The sequence below is a fragment of the Sciurus carolinensis genome, chromosome 9 (genome assembly GCF_902686445.1).
Source record: "Sciurus carolinensis chromosome 9, mSciCar1.2, whole genome shotgun sequence".
Taxonomy (NCBI): Eukaryota; Metazoa; Chordata; class Mammalia; order Rodentia; family Sciuridae; genus Sciurus; species Sciurus carolinensis.
Genome location: NC_062221.1, coordinates 55,913,148 through 55,933,488, shown reverse-complemented (window position 1 = coordinate 55,933,488; position 20,341 = coordinate 55,913,148). Strand labels below are relative to the sequence as shown.

The following is a 20,341-nucleotide window of genomic DNA, read 5'->3' as shown; positions in this document are numbered from 1 at the left end:
TCATGAATTCTTTTATTACATTCCAATCTTAATTTCTAATCTCTATTGTAATCAAGTCGTAGATCATATGTCACACGACATATATGAATTACAGAAAGACTAAGGACTAAGGCTCAGCTTTACAGGATGCTGTGCCAAGAACAAAGGCAGAAAGCAGATTTCCAGTGCTAAGAACGACTGTAGGAGGTCAGATAAGGGTTGTAATGAACCAGTTCTGCAGGTTCCTGAATGGAGGGACGCAGTTCCCAAATGGGGTGGGGGGGCAGCAGTGTTCAGGTGCTGAGTTGGAGTAGGCCATGTGTCATTCCTACAGTCAGAAGAAACTGCACCGTGCTGAACAGAATTGGAGGTTGTCACTGTGGCGATTTTCCTGGGAAAGGCTGTAATGAGTGACCAGGTGATGGGTCAGGGTCCTGCTATGTCCTGTCTTGGGAACAGGGGCTCTCTTTTGATGGGTCTTAGATGAGGGGTCATGTCTGGTAGGGTTGATAAGCTCCTCTGTCTGGTGTGCTGCTTTTGTTTGTTTTTTGAGGTACTGGGGATTGAACTCAGGAGTACGTGACACTGAGCCACATCCCCAGCCCTATTTTATATTTTATCTAAAGACAGGGTCTCATTAAGTTGCTTAGCACCTCGCTGTTGCTGAGGCTGACTTTGAACTCGCGATCCTCTTGCCTCAGCCTCCAGAGCTGCTAGGATTACAGGGGTGGGCTGCCGTGCTGGACCTGTCTAGTGTTTTTGATGTGATTTGGGATGCCCATGTATCCAGGTGCTCCTTATTTAGTTTGATATGTTGGCACAAATGAGTTATTTATCAACTTGTGCCTTAGAGTCATGCTGGGCATATGGTTGTTTACTTGTATGAACAAGGCATAGAGCCATTCTACCTTGGCATTGGTATTCACAATGGAGTGACTCATGGCAAACTACTTGTTTTACAAAATGAAATAATTCAGGAATAGGGACAGCCTAAGGACTGACTCTTGTGCATCGTGGTATAACTCAGAGCAGAGCACAGCCTTCTCTCCACATCTTCCCTCTCCTTTAGGCTGCCTGGCAAAGGAGAAATGACAATTTCTCTTCCTGGGTGAGGCCGGAGGGTCCGCATGAACAGACCACCGCCAGCAGTAGGAGTGCGTGTCTAGCTCCTGGAGTTCCGTGGTTTTCTTTTCTACTGTGCACTCGATGCCGTATTGGACAGTAGACTAGTAAACAAAGATCAGCCCCTGAAGAAGTCCCCAGGGAGAGGAGCAGCACCTACAGACAGACAGTCATAGCGAAGTGTGAGCTGTGAGAAAAGCTAGGATGCAGAAGAAACTGTTCTTCCTGGAGCCATCCCGGAAAGCTCTGTGGGACTGAAGGACACTCAGAAGTCCCTCCCAGAGAAGAAGGGGATGACACCCCGATGAGAAGGTTTGGTGTCCACAGGATGTAGTGGGAGCCAGCTCCTGACCTGAAAGATAATCTCTCAGGAGGTTCACAGGTGACCGACTGAGCACTAGGTCATTGGTTATGCTCTGGTCATCTCCACTCCTCTTTTTTTTTTTTTTTTTTTTTTTTTTAGTTCTCAGTTCCTTTTTCTTTCTTTATCTAGATCTGAAGTTAGAGGTACAACAGACAAGCTTTTCTTTATTTGTTCTATTTTTTTAACTCTAATTTGTTGTATATGACAGTAGAATGCATTTATACATTTTGAGCATACATAAATGGAGTGTAACTTTTCATTTTTCTGATCAGACATATTGTAAGATCACATCAGTTATGCAGTCATATATGACATGAGGTAATAAAGCCTGTTTCACTCTATTATCCTTCCTACCCCCATATTCCTTCCCTTCCCTTCATTCCCCTTCTTCCCTATCCCCCCACTTATTGTAGAGATGGTTGCTCCTAATGTCCCGCTTAACACTAGAACTTAATCAGTTCTAGTTACTGAACTGATGGCCTGATATCCAGTCTTTATGTGAAGTATCCCAGGGAAACACTATTGTTTCAATGAGGATGCAGGATTATCTGCCCTGAGCAGTTTCCCTACTTTTGCAGTTTGAACAAAGATATTGCCATATAAATTAATATTCTGTTAAGATTGCAAGAAGGTCTAATCTAATTATGGAAAAAAGGAGGTGTTTGCTGCCACCATCTCCTCCTTTTCTTTTTCTTCCTCCTTTTACTTAGCAGGTTCCAGTATACTTTTTAAAAAAAATCTTGTATATTTTTTAAAGCAACTTTAGAAATTTTAACTGTTTATTTTTTAAAGCAAGTAACATAAGACATGAATATATTTCTATTTTTAAAAATGAGAATTAAAAGTACCCTTTTACCAACAAGATATTCTTGTAGCCACTTTTTTTCTGTGCACACATATGCACACATTTAATAGTATAGTTTTGGTTAGTGCTTTTAAAAAAATAGGATCAACTTGATCTGTAATGTACTCTCTTGCAACAGCATTTCCTATGACACTGTACCTATATACATCCACTTCATTCTTACAGCTATATGATATTCCATATTATGGCTATTTAATTATTTATTGATTTTTCAGTTGATAGATATTTAGCTTCCAATCTTTGTTATAAATAATGCCATAGTAGCTTTGTTCAAATTTCTTAGTACTCATGCATGTGTTTCTTATTATGGAATTTCTACCAATAAATTTTGGTTAGCAATTGAAGTCAGTGTTTATATTTGGGAATAATAAAAATATTTTTCTTTAGAAGTATTCGTTTCCTTAAATTCTGGTGCCTTTTCCACAAATAGACTTAGTGACATCTTTCATGGAGAATTTCCATGTAGCCACTGTATGGGATGCAGTCGGCAATTTTATGTGAACTATTGCCATAAAGAGGCAGGGAAAGATCCAAATGTCCATGGGTAGGGGATGGGCAAAATATTTGCGAGGACATCTCTGGTATAAAATAGACTGAGGAAATTCTCTTACTACCAAGAGAGAGAGAGATCTCCAGGATGTTACTGTTATGTGGAAAAAGCAAGATGCAGAGTGTGTAGAATATGCAGATGTTTCTGTAAGAAGGGAGCAAAGTCGTTTGTATTTACACAAAAAAACTGAAGGCAACACAAAGAAATAGTAAAAGCATTTCTGGGTGGGGCTGGGGAAGACTTTTCAGCCTACCTTTTTACAGTGTCTTAATTTTTGAACCATACTGTATTACCAATTCAGATGGTTCTGAAAATAAAATTTTACTTGTTAAGTAAGAAGTCAATTAAATCTAACCTTTTTTTTTGCTTTTGTTCAATTTTCTTTTTTTATTCTTATTAGTTACACATGACAGTAGAATATATTTTGACATATTATACATATATGGAGCATAACTTCTCATTCTTCTGGTTGTAAATGATGTAGAATTACATTGGTCCTGTATTCATATGTGCACATAGAAAAGTAACGTTTGATTCATTCTCTTTCCTACTACCATTAACCCCCTCCCTTCCCTTCATTCCCCTTTGTCTAATCCAAAGTACTTCTGGTCTTCCCTACTCCCCCCACCCCCCATTGTGAGTTAGCATCCACATATCAGAGAGAACATTTGGCCTTTGGTTTTTTTGGCTTATTTCACTTAGAATGAGAGTCTCTAGTTCCCTCCAATTGCCAGCAAATGCCATAATTTCATTTCTCTTTATGGCTGAGTGGTATTCCACTGTGTATATATACCACATTTTCTTTATCCATTCATCTGTTGAAGGGCACCTAAGTTGGTTCCATAGTTTAGTTATTGTGAATTGAGCTGCTATAAACATTGATATGGTTGTATCACTATAATATGCTGATTTTAAGTCCTTTGGGTAGATGCCGAGGAGTGGGATAACTGGGTCAAACAGTGGTTCCATTCCAGGTTTTCTGAGGAATCTCCATACTGCTTTCCTGAGAGGATACATCAATTTGCAGTCCCACCAACAATGTACCTTCTCCCCCACATCCTCACTAACATTTATTGTTACTTATATTCTTGATAATTGCCATTCTGACTGGAGTGAGATGAAATCTCAGTGTAGTTTTAATTTGCATTTCTCTAACTGCTAGAGATGGTGAATTTTTTTTATATATTTGTTGACTCATCATATTTCTTCTGTGAAGTGCCTGTTCAGTTCCTTTGCCTGTTTAGTAATTGGGTTATTTGCTCTTTTGACATTAGATTTTTTGAGTTCTTTGTATGTCCTTGAGATTAATGCTTTATCTGAGGCAGGTGGCAAAGATTTTCTCTCATTTTGTAGACTCTCTCTTCATATTCTTGTTTCCTTTGCTGTGAAGAAATTTTTCAGTTTTATTCCATCCCATTTGTTGTAAATCCAACCTTTCTAAAGCCCATGATATGTGGAACTTTATGTAGCATGTTCAAACCTAGTACCGTTTGGGGGAGGGTCAGTTATAGGACCATTAATTTCGAAGGAAATTTTAGAAACAGAATCTATATGGCAATTTAAATTCTAACTACTTTGGTAGGAAATTGGAAGGGCAGATCTGTATTTAAATTGCTGTTTCTTTAGTTTGTTAGGATTTCTCAGATTTTTTTCCCCCAAAGTAAATGAAAATCTGAAAACATGATGCTTATGATTCACAGTAGGAATCTTTTGTGGCTGCCTTGGTAAATACAGTGATAAAGTGAACTCAATTATGGTCTTAAGCCTGTGTTTGTTATTTGCTGAAGTTGGTGTCCTGGAGAAAGTGTTATAGAATGTGATTTTATCTTTACAGGAGCAGGAAAATTCAGATTCGAAACATCCCTCCTCACCTGCAGTGGGAGGTAGGTCAATATTTCTTTTTCATGGATTACCAAGACACTTTCTCCCTTTTTTAGTTTCCTTTCACATTTAGAAATTAGAGGTCCTCAGACTTCTCTGTAGAGTCTTGGTCCTGCGTCTTTTCTCAGTGCCCTAGTATATGTTGGCCATGCGTCTGGGGATACATTTGGCCTCTTCACTATATGGAATGCACTTTGATCTCTCATGCTGTCTTCTCAAGAGCCAGACTACCAAACTCCAGCAAACAAGCTGTGAAACCAAACTGCTTACCTGATTTGTGATTTTTATTTCATGATTTTGTAAAAGATCTTATCTTTCCAAATTATGATTTTAAAAAATCAATGGAAAACCAACAAAAATAGAAAGCTCTTTGTTAGTTTGAGCAGGTTTTTTGTTTGTTTTGAATTAGTTACTATGAGTAACAGTTAAGATATATTTTCAAAGCCATAAAACTTCTTCTAAGATTGCTATCTTAAATTAAAATAAGATAGAATAGTGGGAGTGGCTTTATTGCATTATTTAAAAACTGTCCCGTATTTTATTCCTCAACCCAAAGGAAATCAAAATAGCCTTAAAGGAAGCAGAATTTTTGTCTAATGTTTTCATTTCTTTAAAAAATTTTTTTTATTATGGAAAGTTTTAAATATACACATCCTGCTACTTTAAAAAATAAGGAGATCCCTGGAGGAAAACTGAAGGAAGAATTGTTAAATCTTCCAAGAAGGAAAAGTGAGCCCTGCACTTATTTCTGCTTCTCATTTCAAGAGCAGTGAGTGAGTCCAGCCATCATAATGAATGATTGTCAACAGCTGTCAAGGCTCTGAAATTCTGTGGTGTCACTATAGTGAACAGATTACTTGGGAGATAATAAGCAAATCAAAGTCCCATGTATTTGTTCACGTCTAACTGTTTTTCTGGAAGGTCTGAAAGCAGTTTAATTAAACATTTCTGTGTCCACCCTTGTTTTGCTTTAATTCACTTGCTGGGGAATATTACTATATCATTTTTTGTGTGGTTGTGATATTTTCTTCCCATTCTGACACTGCATCTTCCTTTTACAGGTACTGGATGGACTTTTGGCTCAGTATGGAACAGTGGAGAATGTGGAACAAGGTAATAAGTGAGGAAATTAGCCTGAGTTTTGGAAAGGGATAATACCTATTATTTCTTATAGGCTGGGGTCAACTCCAGAGAAAAATAGTAAATTCATATTCCTTTGAAGCATGATTCCTTAGGTATATGGTTATATAACTGTGTGTGAGAGATACCTGTATCTTTGTATATGTCTATATAGTTTTGTTTTTCAAGTAAATATGATCTTCAGCCTGTTTTCCTTCTACTGTACAGTGTGCTCAGGCACTAGACAAACACTGTCAGGAAGGGGTGAGCTGAATTCACTTGGGAGTCATTGGATTTACACTGCTGCTCCTTCCTTTTATCAGCTAAAAGGAACACATTCCTAATGTCCTGGACTGAATGTTTTCCGAAGAGTAGGACCCCTATCCCAAAAATCTCTAGCCATGCTTATGAAAATGCAGATTCCTAGCTTTCCACTGTAAGGTTTCACTGATAAGGCTCTTTGGGGCAAGAGCTCAGAAATCAAGTATACTGAGTGATTTTTGTGTGCACTCAAGTCTAAGAACCACTGTCTTTAAAACAGTACTACAAAGGCCCATCCTCATTTCTGCCATCCTCATTTTTATCTTCTAAAGCATGCAATTCTATAATTAAAAAAAAGTATGAGCTGGGGAGATAGCTCAGTTGGTGGAGTGCTTGCCTTGTAAGCACAAGGCCCTGGGTTCAATCCCTAGCACCTCAAAAAAAAATTTAAAAAAAAATAGTAATAATAAAAAAATAAAAGTGAGGGAAGACCTGCTGAAGCTGGTATCTTATGTAACTCATTAGAACTCCCAGAAAAATGTTTAAGCAGCACAGTTCACAATAGCCAAATTATGGCGTTAACTCAGAACCTGTCAATAGATGACTATATTAAGAAATTGCGATATACATACACAATAGTTTTACTCATCCATAAAGAAATAATGAAATTATGGCATTTGCCAATAAGTGGATAGAAAGTAAGACGTCAAGCTAGATGAAATAAGCCAGTCTCAGAAAGTCAAGGGTCGAATGTTTTCTCTCTTATGTGGAAGCTAGAGCAAAATAAAGGAAAGGAGGGGAGGGTTAGATATCATAAAGATCATAAAGATTAGTAGAGTAGAAGGAGGGGGTTGAGAGGGAGAGAGGAGGGATAGGAAAGGGAAGAAAGTGAGGAATGAGTTTTAAAAACTCATACTATGAGCATGTATAAATACACCACAGGGAATTTTACCTTTATGAGTAAAGAGAACCAGTAAAAAAAATAAATAAATAGATGAGCATAAGGAAGATCAGTAGAGTAGAGGAAGGCGAATGAGAGGGAGGGAGGAAGGAAGGAAAAAGTGGGGGAACATGAACTGAAATCAAATTCCGTACATTTAGATTTTGTCAGGATACACCCAACTACTATGTTTAACTATAAAACTCTATTAAAAAAAAAAAAAAAAAAGAGAGAGACCCAGAAAAGTACATTCCAAAAGTCGGTCCCTGATATGAATGCCACTGTAGCATGATAAAAATTGTTTGCCTTGCCAAGAGAGCAGAATGTAATTTCAGTAATTTACTGACTGTGAGCCTTGGAAAAGTCACTCAACCTGACTCAGTTTCCGCATGTGTAAAATGGAGAGAATAATTTATCTCCTTCCTTTATATCACTGATTAGTTGTGTCACCTAAAGAGATCTTGCATAAAGTCCTTGTGGATAATGGAGTCTTACAAAAACTTAAGAGGATTATAAAGGTTCACTTAGGAAAAAAATCATAGGAGACCCATGAAATCTCTTCTGCCTGCCAGTATAATTAATATAATAGTATTTTTTTGGGGGGGGGGTGCTGGGGATTGAACCCAGGGCCTTGTGCTTACAAGCAAGCACTCTACCAACTGAGCTATCTCCCCAGCCCCAATATAATATTTTATAGCAGTAAAGATGTTCCCCACTCCATGAATATTAAAAATATTATTCACATTCATGCTCCTACCTGTCCATGCCCAAAGGTTAATGGAAAGAGCTCAGAATGAAGACATGATTTACAAGAATTGTTTCTCAGTTCTTATTTTCTTCCGCATGGACAAGAAGGCATTCTAATGATAGGATGTGGTTAGCAAGATAGCCTTACAGACATGAACCTATAAGTTACTAGCTAAGACCATGTTATAAATTCCATATAGTGCTACCCAAGGAAGAAATAACCCCTGTAATCCCAGTGGCTCAGGAGGCTGAGGCAGGAGGATCACAGTTCAAAATCAGCCTCAGCAATTGAGCAAGGCCCTAAGCAACTTATCTAGACTGTCTTAAAATTTTTTAAAAAATTTAAAGGGTTGGGAATGTGGTTAAGCACCCCTGGATTCAATCCCTGGTACCAAAAAAAGAAAAGAAAGGAAATATCCTGGGTCCCTGGGGCAATTTACAGCCCCTGAGGCATCTGTGCCCTAGAGACTGATTATTTCCCATGTCCTCACAACTACAGGACAGAACTGTCGGGTTCTTGTTTAACCCTTTTTCGTGAGTTATTCCTAATTCAAAGGGAAGAAAATATTTTTGGTAGAGTTTTAGAAAACATTATAGCTTTCAAATCCAGTGAAATAAATGATTTGAGTGGAGCTCTCAGCTCATTCCAGAATCAAAAATCTACCTGGTTTTCTGAAGAGAAACATTTTGAAGAACAGGGAATATGGCTAAGAAGCAGAAAGAGCACCTGAGAATTTGAGTCTTGGTGGACAGCTGTATTCAGGAGGCTCACACCCAGTGCTTTCTGGGAGTCTGCCTCTGCAGCCTCATCTGCAGCCCTAGAAAAGAACCCGGAGGAAACTTCTGCAGCTTTCTGTTCCATACTGAGAGGACAGTTAACGGGCACAGGTCCCGTTTTGAACTGTGAGGACTTTTCTGGGCAAGTGTAAATTAACAAGATGAGCATTTCCCATGCAATGGCTAGGGCGGGGCTCTGCATTTATGCCATGGATCTCAGTGGTAGTTCTTGCTGATGATTGTGCACCCCTGAGCCCCGTAAAGGCTGAAGCTACTTTCAAGTTATTGGGCAAACTATGTTTTTAACCTGAAAGTCTTTAACCCTTTTGAGGTCCCAAATCCCTTTGAGAATCGTATGGAAATTGTAAACCAGAAAAAGTAGCCTTTCCACAAACTCTGGACAGGCAGAGGGGGTTACAGAATTCCTGACGCTCAAGCATGATGCACAGTTATTGGGTTTTATTATCGCTTTGTAAAGCAGCTTTATGATGATTTTCTTAAATTAACTTAATGTGGTTGTTAACTCTAAATCCCCTAACAGCTCGTTTTGCTGTAGCGCAGGGGGTGGAACCTGGGGCCTTGAGCATGTGAGGCAAGCAGTCTGGCACGGAGCTACATTCTCAGCCCCTCCAACAGCTTGCTGAAAGGGAGGATTCGATTCAGTCATGTCTGTTTTGGAAAAATAAATATTTTTAGCTTAATCTTACTGGTTTAAATGGAGAAAATTTTATCTGGAAAATATTTCTACTTTTGAATTTCTAACTATAGAAGAAGAGACGAGCAATTATGAACCAAGACAAGCCAGTTTACAAGAGTGAGCCCTCACTAGCCCGTCTCAGAGTTGATGTGTTCTCTCCTTTAGTTAAGTAACTTAGAGTTGTCAGTTTCCTTTATTGTTCACAGTTACTAGATTTAACTCACACAAGCAGTCAAGGAATTCAGTCATGGGGAAACAAAAGTAGTAATGGTTCAACTTTGTTAATGAATGAAGAATTAAAGGACTTTGAAAAAATAATGGTTAGCAGAGGCTGAGGGTTGCCAGGTAGAGGAGATGTTGACCAAAGGATACAAAATTTCATTTAGAAGGGAAGAATATGCAAGAGAGTAAGTACATCATGGTGACTCCAGTTAATAACAGTATATTGTATAGTTGAAAATTCTTGAGAGTAGATTTAAAGTGTTCTCACCACAAAAAAATAGTGTGTGAGGTAATGTATCCATTAAGCAGCTTGATTAAGCCATTCCATAATATATACATTTATCAAAACATGTTGTATACTATAAATGTATAGTTTTTACTTGTCAATTAAATTTAATATATAGATCATTTTCTGATTTTATATATGTAATTATTTTAAATGAAAATCATAATCAAAATTTGTATCTTAGTAGTAGTATAATAAAATTGATCCAAAATTATAGGAGAGCTGTCCAAATATGCATAAAAAGCATCATCTTGAGGCCCAGAATGATGGTACCTACCTGTAATCCCAGTGACTCTGGAGGCTGAGGCAGGAGGATCTCAAGTTTGAGGCCAACCTGGACAACTTAGTAAGACCCTGTATCAAAAAATAAAAAGGTTGGGGATTAGCTCAATGATAGAGCGTCCCTGGGTTCTATCTTCAGTGCTGAAGAAAGAAAAAAAAAAAAGCTTCTTATTAGGGCTATGGATGTAGTAGTAGAGTACTTGCCTAGCATGAGTAAGGCCCTGTTTGATCCCCAGTACTGTAAAGAAAAAAAAAATATCATGTTCTTTTACCCAATTATTTTCTTCTTCAATTTATTTTAGCCTACAGAAGTAATTCAGAAGAATACAAAGTCAAATGATGTTTTCAACAAAGGTGATTTTTAGCAACACTATTTATAGTAGTAAATATTGGGAGCAACAGATTTGCTGTATGGGTTATGGTTAGACAAATCATGGCACATTTGCTCACTGCAATTTCATGTAAACATTAAAAATGAAAACTACAAAAAAATACATATATTCATGCAAAAGTGTTTATAAAATAAGTGAAAAATATAACTGTTGTGCATACAATCTATTACAAATGTGTTATGTGAGTTGACAAGTTACTGTGAATGTATGCGAATAAACATAACAATGTAAATGCCTACAGCATTATGGTCTAAAGTTAGTCTGTCTACCTTGAGCCAGAGAGTGACAGACTTTTTAAAAATGATATTATAGTTTTCGTTTCTTCCATAGTCAACACAGACACAGAAACTGCCGTTGTCAACGTTACCTATGCAACAAGAGAGGAAGCAAAAATGTAAGTGGATTCAGGTTAATTTCCTTTCAAACTTATTTTGATTTTGTCTTGCAATTCCATTGAGTCCTGTGTTTATAAACCTTTTCTGAGAAATTGGTGGTGGTCAATCTATGCTCCCTTAGACACATCCAAGGAGCTCAGGGCACCCAAGCCATAGCTGACATATTGGTTTAGCTCTAGCATGTTCCAGCCACCTTCAATATGCAGTGGAGTCCAGGACATTCATACCAGGATGTTTGGTGATCGTGCAGAAACTGTCTTGAAAAATGTTGCAATTGGCATTGAAACCAAGGTGGATGCTATGTCCTGACATGGTCAGGAGTAGAGGGCACCAGATCCACAATGCTGTATCTCCTAGACTCTGTTTTGACAACCACTTGGAGTCCCTTGTACTTAGAGCTTCCTCCATGTGCCATGAGGAGGATGCACAACCTGTTTCTGTTCGTGTTCATTGAATGGATACTGAAACATCAAATTTTCCTCTATGTATTATCAAAAAGAGGCTACACCTCAGTGCCAGCAGCAGCAGGTAAATTATCTGGGAGTGGGACATGGCTTAGGCGCTATCTCTACCCGGTTCTCCTCCCAGTCCCCATTTTACATTGCTTCTGTGTTAATTTTAAGCTTAGCTATTAACAAACATGGGATTAAGTTCTTCAAAAAAAACAGTAATTACAAAACAAGTTCCTTTTTGTAGGAGGTCCTTGAAGTGCTGGTCAGGTCATCATAGCTAGAACCCTGGCTACATGTGGTCCTACTTTATGCATGTGGCGTAACCTTGGTTATATACCTGTTACTGTTCGAAGTTCAGGTGCTAGGTATCCTGAACAAAGAACTGAGACACACAGAAGTAACAGATGGAGAACGTATTTATTTAAGGTGAAGATAGCACTCTGTTAGGTAGAACAGAGTGGGCTGAGCCAGAAAGAGAGGCTCAAGGCCACAGAGAAATTAGGGTCTTATATCCCAAACTGTGGGGCATTCTTTTCCCTATATAGCCTTAATTGAAGGCCTTACTCCATTTTCTCTGATTGGTTATCTTATGATACCTGATTAGAATGTTTTCCAATCCCTTCCCCACATTAGTTACTTTGGAAAACCTAATTAGAGTTCTGGCCACTTCCATTGGTCATTTTAAAATTTGTCAGGAGTTGTCATGGTAATGGGATTTATTGTCCTTTCCTCTAGCAACTTCTTTTTAATACCCCGTCTCTGCCATCTTGGTGTCCCTAAATTCCTATCTAATATATCCATCCAGGATTATAGTCTTAACTTCTTTTGCTAGTTTTTAACACACATGAAAATATTTTAACACATTCTTAAACCAACAGTTTTCAGAAAGTTAATTTTGCACACTTGTCAGCAGAAGACGCACTAAAAATTCACCATTCTTGATTTTTTAAAAATTTTTCTTATTCTTTTTAGTTATACATGACAGATTATATTTTGACATATCATACATGCATTGAATATAACTTTCCTTTCTTGTGGTTGTACATGGCATGGAGTGTACACTGGTCATGTATTCATATATGAACAGAGGAAAGTTATCAGGTTCATTCTGTCTTTCCTATTCCCACCCCCTCCCTTCCCTTCATTCCCCTTTGTCTAATCCAATGAAATTCTTTTCTACCATGCCCCGACCCTTACTATGTGTTAGCAACCATATATCAGAGAAAACATTTGATCTTTAGTTTTTTGGAATTGGCTTATTTCATTTAGCATAATAGTCTCAGTTCCATCCATTTACCAGCAAATGCCATAATTTCATGCTTCTTTATGGCTGAGTAATATTCCATTGTGTATATGTACCACATTTTCTTTATCCTTTCATCTGTTGAAGGGTACCTAGGCTAGTTTCATAGCTTAGCTATTGTGAATTGAGCTGCTATAAACATATTGTGACTGTGTCACTATTGTATGCTGATTTTAAGTCCTTTGGGTATATGCGGAGGAGTAGGATAACTGGGTCAAATGGTGGGTCCATTCCATGTTTTCTGAGAAATCTCCATACTGCTTTCCAGAGTGGCTGCACCAATTTACAGTCCCACCAGCAATCACCATACTAGTTTTTATCTTGCTGCCACTTGGGTGAACATCTGTACATGTTCTCTCTTACCTTTTTGAATTCAGACAGTGATGCTTTGTGATAAATTCACAAACCCTATACATTAACCTAGTAGAATTGGATTAATGCTGCCAAAACCATGTGAAGAAATTGTTCTGCCTCACGTATAATTTTTAAAGTACAAAAGTTGGGTTATCCTTTACCCCTATCACAGTGATAATTATGATTTACATAACAGTGTTCTATGCTTTTGAGGATCGGGGACATAAGCACTCTCCTAAACTGCTGTGGGATAGGAAATATTGAAACCTTTCCAGAGGGCCTGTGGGAAGTACTTAATTAAGAATAATGTTAGAAGTCTATGAACTTAGAGCCAGGTGTAGTGGTGCACATTAGTAATTCCAGCGACCCAGGAAAATGGAAATTTCAAGGCCAGCCTCAGCAAGTGAGACCCTGTCTTAAAATAGAAAATAAAAATAAAAAGGGTTGGGAGTGTAGCTCAGTGGTAAGCACTTCTCTTTTCAATATCCAGTACCTTCCCCCTTTAAAAAAGAAAGAAAGAAAGAAAAAAAAAAAAAAAGAAATCTGAGGAGCTGGGGTTGTGGCTTAGTGGTGGAGCACTTGCCTGGCATGTGTGAGGCACTGGGTTGGATCCTCAGCACCACATATAAATAAGTGAATAAAATAAAGGTATCATGTACATCTACAACTAAAAATATAATTAAAAAAAAAAAAAAAGTAAGTTTGAGAACACTGTTGTAAGTCTAGGAATTTGTCCTGTGTGTGGAGTTGTAGTTGTAAAGATGCCTGTGGTAATGCTGTATGTAATTGTGAAAGATGGGACCTTAGACACTTATCTACAGTAGAGTCGATTGCAAAAACTTGGGTAAATTGAATAGACTGTTAAACAGCCATTAAAAATTATATTAAAATATAATGACATGGAAAAATGTTGATTATTAATTTTTTAAAGATTAGAAAATTATGTGTACCATCTTAATCCATTTTTATCATACATTTGCATTTAAGGAGGATAGGAAAAAATAGGATGGATTAGAAGTCTTTATTGGTACTCACATATTTCTGAATTTTCAATAATAAATGCATGTTGTGATTAAAAAGAAAAAAAAAAAATGACAGTTTTGTACTGATATCTACAAAGAATTTTAGGCGAGGGGGATAGAGCCCAGGGTGTGAAAGGAAGAGCCTCTGCACGGTGGTGGCTTGTTTGATGGTTGTCTCGCTCACCACCGCACCTCAGTGCCTGGCATGCAGCTGCCTGGTGCCTGGTAAACCAGCGGACGAACCCGTCCGGGAAAGTCCTTCTCCACGTCGCTCTCTGACAAGGCTCTCCCGCCCCTGCTGCATTCCAGAGCCATTGAGAAGCTAAGTGGGCATCAGTTTGAGAACTACTCCTTCAAGATTTCCTACATCCCGGATGAAGAGGTGAGCTCCCCTTCGCCCCCTCAGCGAGCCCAGCGTGGGGACCACTCTTCCCGGGAGCAAGGCCACGCCCCTGGGGGCTCTTCTCAGGCCAGACAGATTGATTTCCCGCTGCGGATCCTGGTCCCCACCCAGTTTGTTGGTGCCATCATCGGAAAGGAGGGCTTGACCATAAAGAACATCACTAAGCAGACCCAGTCCCGGTACGTGCCTCCCGGGCTTCCTTTGCTTCCTTCCCAGGGGTCCCCTGCGTGCTGGTGCGTCTCAGCCTCCTTCAGGTCACTCTTGCTTGTATCAGCAGTGGGGTGGGGGAGAGTCGTCTGGGACAGTGGCTTCTTTAAACAGGATTACTAACAGACTAACTCCAAGCTGGGGGCCATGATGAACTATAGTGCTAACGGCATAACAGACACACCCTGAAAAACTGAAGATTTGCAAAGAGGGCTCCAATGACCTCATAGCCAAGGATTGTTCCCATAAGCTAACTAATGCCCTGAATGCATCTAGTTCTAAAACAGCCTAGGTGTGGGGCTCTGTGGGACTGTAGAGTCCTCTGTCTTAGCTGTACCTCCCGCCCTGAGTCAGAGCCCTGGAGGCAGCCATTCTTTGAGACCACCTAGGTAGCCTCACACGGACTGTGGTGAGTCATTGATGCATCAAGAAAGAAAGAATACTGGCCTTATGTTTAGTTTTCTCTCTGTTTAAAGAAATTGAACCATAGAAGGAGTCAGGATAAAATGACTTGTGCAGTCCTTGATTTTTGTTAGGTTTGTAAGACCTCAGCACAAGACTTGAAAACAATGACTCATGTTCAAGTTTTACCACTTAATGACAATATGATCTTGAGGAAAAAAAAAAAATTTAACCTGAGTATCAATTGCTTCTTCTGTGAAAAGGAGATTACTATTTTGCTAGGATTATTATGAGAATTAGCACAACCAGGCAGATTTAAAGAAATTATTGACATGAAAGCACTTAAATTACAAATATTAAATTACTGATAAATGCTAGTTACCTATATGTGTTGATGCATTTTAACCTGAAATGTTTGAGGTTTGTAAAGAGGCCTTGTAATCTGGAAAAAAAAAAATGTTAATTTCCTCAGCGTCTTAAGTATAGACACTAAAATGGATGAGGCCCAGAGTGCATAGTATTAGGAGGAAAAGTGAAATAGAGAAGAAAAGTTACTATCTGGTGTTCCTTTTATTTTAAAAATCAGTCCTTTGGGTTAGCATACTCCCATGCCTGAAGCATGTAATAAAATTTGTATATTCTTTTTACAAACAAAAAAACAAACATACCACCCTTTCTTTTCCATCAAGTTTGCTTCACTGAGAATGTGATTTTTATTTATATCTTTTTATTCCAAAGATTGTTTAAGGTGGCTTTAAAAAAAGTTCAGCAAGTTTAATCAAACTGAATTTAGTGCTCAAATTGTGTGCCTGTTTTTAAGAATTAGGCTAAAGATTTGACTCTGGGCTTTATAATAGCCAAAGTATAAAGGGATACAATCAATATTTGATTTTAAAAGTTAACAAAATGAGTAGGGCCACAGCTACCCAAGGAAGTCTGATAAAGTCATCAAGCTTTTGAGCCATTAGTTTTAAGAGCCTGCAAGAAGGCAGGCTGCCAATGGAAAGGAAACCAAAAACTTAGGCAGAGAGAGGGCATGCCTCTGTTTTTTATCCACACTCAAACATATAAAGCTTGCTTGAATTTGGTGTTTGGGTTTGGATTAACATATGGGTTTTAAAAGCTGCAATCAGTTCAGAGATGGCACAGTGCCAATGTGCAGTATTATCCTTCTCACTTTACTCATTGCTTCTGCAGTCATCTGAAAGTCTGCACAAAATACTTCATCTACCAAACTGGCTTCATTACCAAGCTGGCTTGGTGCCTTTGTCCCACAGCACTCCTGTGAGAACGGTCCCTGTCTGAATGGCACTGCCAAGGCTTAGAGCTTGGCACAGACCCCCTGCATTGCTTGCCACCTTCTTGGAGAATGGCATTGATTGTGAACGTGCCGATGACGATTTCTTGTCTCTCTGTGTCCTTGGTGTACTTTGGCTGGTGCCAGGCTTTCTTGGGACTAGGGTCCTGTCCCAGAGGATGTTGTACTTACTGTGTCCGATTCTTTTCTTACAGGGTAGACATCCATAGAAAGGAGAACTCGGGGGCAGCAGAAAAGCCTGTTACCATCCATGCCACCCCAGAGGGGACATCTGAAGCCTGCCGCATGATTCTTGAAATTATGCAGAAAGAGGCTGATGAGACCAAACTGTAAGTTTACACACAATGCCCAGGTGCAAAGTAAGAAATGCTAAAAGCTTTTAAGTCTGTAACTCAGTAAAGGGAACAGGGGAGGGATTATGTTTAAGAAATTTGATCCCAAGAAGAATACCATAGTAAACGGATCTTTTACATTTACAGTATGGTTGTTTCTTCACTCCTGTTTTGGTGATCCTAATGCTACCATCACCCCTTGGTAGTAATGTTGGTAGGAACGTGAACACTTGTGCTGTCCAGTACAACTTGCACTGATGGAAATGTTCTGTGCTGCACTGTTCAGTAAAATAACCACTAGTCACAGACGGGCATTGAGTAATGGAAATGTGACTAGTGCAGTGGAAGAAATGAGTACTTTATTTCAACTAATTCAAATTTGGATAGCCATGGATATGGCTGGTGGCTGTCATATTGGACAGTGCACATATAGTGTTCATTGTCACCAGAGCCATCCTTTACTGTTCTGGAAAAGGTGTTTTTCCAACATGCTTCTATACCATTTGTACTCTTAAAATTGGATTATATTTCCTTAGGTAGTAGAAACTGGTTTCCAAGTGATTACTCTTCATCCTCTTTGTCTTCTATCTCCTCCTTCCCTTTATGAAATAGTTCTTAGGCTTCTACAGTGTGTTAGTCAGCTTTGCATAACTGTGACAAAAATACCTGACAAGAACAATTTAGAGGAGAGAAGATTTATATTGGCTCACAGTTTTAGAGGTTTACTCCCTGGTATGCTGACTCCTTGCTCGGGGCCCAAGGTGAGACGGAACATCACAGCAGAGGGCATGGCAGAGGAAAACATTTCATGGCGTGGAGGAGGAGAGCTACTCCCTTTATGATAACCAGGAATCAGAGAGAGAAAGGGGAAGGGGCTGCAGAGAAGGTGTACCCTTCCAGGGCATGCCCCCAATGAGCCACCTCATCCTGCCAAGACCCACCTGCCTGCAGTTCCCACTCAGCCCATTCAAACTAGGGTGGACTGATGAGGTTATAACTCTCACAATCCAATCATCTTACCTCTGAATATTCCTACGTTAAGATGAGCTTTTGGGGGACCCTTCATATTCAAACCATAACAATGAGCATTGTACCAATTTGAATGGCAAGCACAATTTCTTACTAAATGAGTTGATTTTGTATTATAAATTAATAAATGGTAATAAAATAGAAAATTTAATTTTTAAAAAGACAATGTCAGTTTGGCAAAATTTGTGGGCAGTAGTGGCAGTTTTATAGAGGAGCAATGAAGCATGAATTGAATATAACAGTAATTTGGCAAATAACATCAAATATATCTGTTCTAAAACTAAGGAGATGAAAGTAGTTTTTAAAAGAGGAACATTGCAAATCTGTATTCAGATTTCATAAGAGACTCCAACCTTTCATTTGTGAATTATTTGCTGTTTATGACTTTTTAAATTTCCTAAACCCCACAGCTTAATTTAAGGAAAGTTTTCTCATCCTAACTCTTTAGAATTTTATAAATAACTCTCTCCTCGGTTCTTTAACCTAGGTGCAACTTACAAAATTCTAAGTGGCCCACAAGACTGATTTTTATAAATTTGGTTTTTAAAGTTTTCATGTAGAGCCAAGAGAGAGAATTTGAATATCTTTGAAATAATTTTTTCTGATTACCTGTACCATGCTAGGCACTGTTGATGCTAAAGCTATAACCATGAGCAAGATCCAGTCCTTGCTTATCAGGAGCATCAAGTCCAGTGGGAGAGATACTCATTAAACAATTATACCAATAATTCTGCGCAGCTATGAGAACTGCTGCAGCAGAGAAATGCTGGACTGGATGATTACTTGGAATGAGAAGCCCTCGTCAAGGTTTTGGGGAACAAGAAGGCACTGGAGGGTTTCAGAAAAGTACTCCCTTGTAGGTAACAGAGCCCTGAGGGGGTGAATAGAAGGTAAAAGATGTAAGAGAAAGGCTGCTGTACTTTATTCTTTTACCAACTATTTATTGAGTACCAACTCTGGGCCAGGCACTGTTCTGTGTGCCAGGAACTCAGCAGTGAACAAAGCTGACAAAAAGCCCTGCCCTCTAAAAGTTTCATTTGGTGGAGGTCTTCAAGCATCCTGTTTATTTTGAGGCAGTAGTGCATCTACTAGATGTTTTTGGTCTCAGGTAAAAGAAAACACAAGTGGCTTAAACCAGACGTGGTAGTGTACACCTGTAATCCCAGTGACGGGAGATTGACTTCAAAGCCAGCCTCAGCAATTTAATGAGGCACTTAACTCAGTGAGACTCTGTCTCTAAATAAAAATATAAAAGGGCAGGATGTAGCTCAGTGATTAAGCATCCCTGATTTCAATCCCTAGTACAAAAAAAAAAAAAAAAACACATAATATTTACCATGTTAGCAGGGCTTGGTGGCACCCACCTTGGGAGACTGAAGCAGGAGAATTCCTTGAGTCCAGGAATTTGAGACCAGTCTGGGCAACATAGCACAAGACCCCGTCTAAAATAATAATAAATAATAATAATTTTTAAGTAATATCTACCATATTAATCATTTTAAATGTACAGTTCAGTAATGTTAAATATATTTATATTGTTGTGAAATCAATATTTAGAATTTTTTCATCTCGCAAATCTGAAACTCTGAACCCACTAAAGAATTCTACTTTTTCCTCTTCCTCAACCCTGGTAATCATCATTCTATGTCATGTTTTATGAATTTGACAGCTTGAGATAACTCATTTACACGAAATCACATAGTAGTGGGTTTATTTCACTTAGCATAAATCTTCAAGGTTCATCCATGTTGTGGCATAGAGCAGACCCTGCTTTAGTTTTTTTGGATACGTGCCCAGAGATGGACTTGCTGTTCATGTGGTAGTTATTTTTCTTTTTTTTTTTTGCAGTATTAGGGATTGAATTTAGCTCTATTATTGAGCTATATTCTCAGTCCCCCTCCCTTTTTTTTTTTTCCTTTGTTGGTACTGGAGATTGAACTCAGGGCCTTGTGCATGCTAGGTAAGTGCTTTACCTACTACTGAGCTATATCCCTACCCTGGTAGTTCCGTGTTTAATTCATATCTCATTGGCCAGATCTGCCTTGTGGACCTGCTTTTCTCTTCCAACCAGTTACTACAAGAGAGTAAAATGATCATGGTTTAACTTGTTAATTGAAATTCATGAGCCTGGGGTTGGGAGGGACCTGGCCCTCTCCAAAGCCCATGGCCACTTGGTACCTGAACAAAATGTCTTCTATTCATAAGAAAAAAGCAGGGTAATGTCTCTTGAGAGGCAGCCATTGTGTCCATCTTAAGGGTCAAATCATCATTTTTCTCTTTTAGAGCTGAAGAGATTCCTCTGAAAATCTTGGCCCACAATGGCTTGGTTGGGAGACTGATTGGCAAAGAAGGCAGAAATTTGAAGAAAATCGAACATGAGACAGGGACCAAGATAACAATCTCATCGTAAGAAACCCATTTGGATTCATTGTGTCCAATAATTAATCACTTTAGCATTTCAATACACCCAACTTACCTGCTTTTTCCTAAGATTGAAATTTACTCATGTGTGAAGTAATTATTTCCATGGTCATCAAAAACAAATGCATAGTTACCAAACAGACATTTTCCAGTGGATGGAATCTAAGCCACTAAGATCTGAGTGTGTTATGAGGATTCCAGTCTTCTCCTCTACCAAGA

The 20,341-nt window shown here is 38.7% G+C and overlaps 1 protein-coding gene across 2 annotated transcripts in view; it reads left to right on the top strand.

The window, feature by feature from the left end:
- The window catches only part of Igf2bp2 (insulin like growth factor 2 mRNA binding protein 2), a 155,802-nt gene that overhangs the window by 108,445 nt on the left and 27,016 nt on the right, over window positions 1-20,341 (top strand). For both annotated transcript variants that reach the window (XM_047564897.1, XM_047564896.1), the window contains exons 3-8: window positions 4,715-4,763; window positions 5,823-5,874; window positions 10,815-10,878; window positions 14,320-14,592; window positions 16,535-16,669; window positions 19,985-20,107. In XM_047564897.1, coding sequence (XP_047420853.1) covers window positions 4,715-4,763; window positions 5,823-5,874; window positions 10,815-10,878; window positions 14,320-14,592; window positions 16,535-16,669; window positions 19,985-20,107 — 696 coding nt within the window. The remainder of the gene's footprint in view (window positions 1-4,714; window positions 4,764-5,822; window positions 5,875-10,814; window positions 10,879-14,319; window positions 14,593-16,534; window positions 16,670-19,984; window positions 20,108-20,341) is intronic.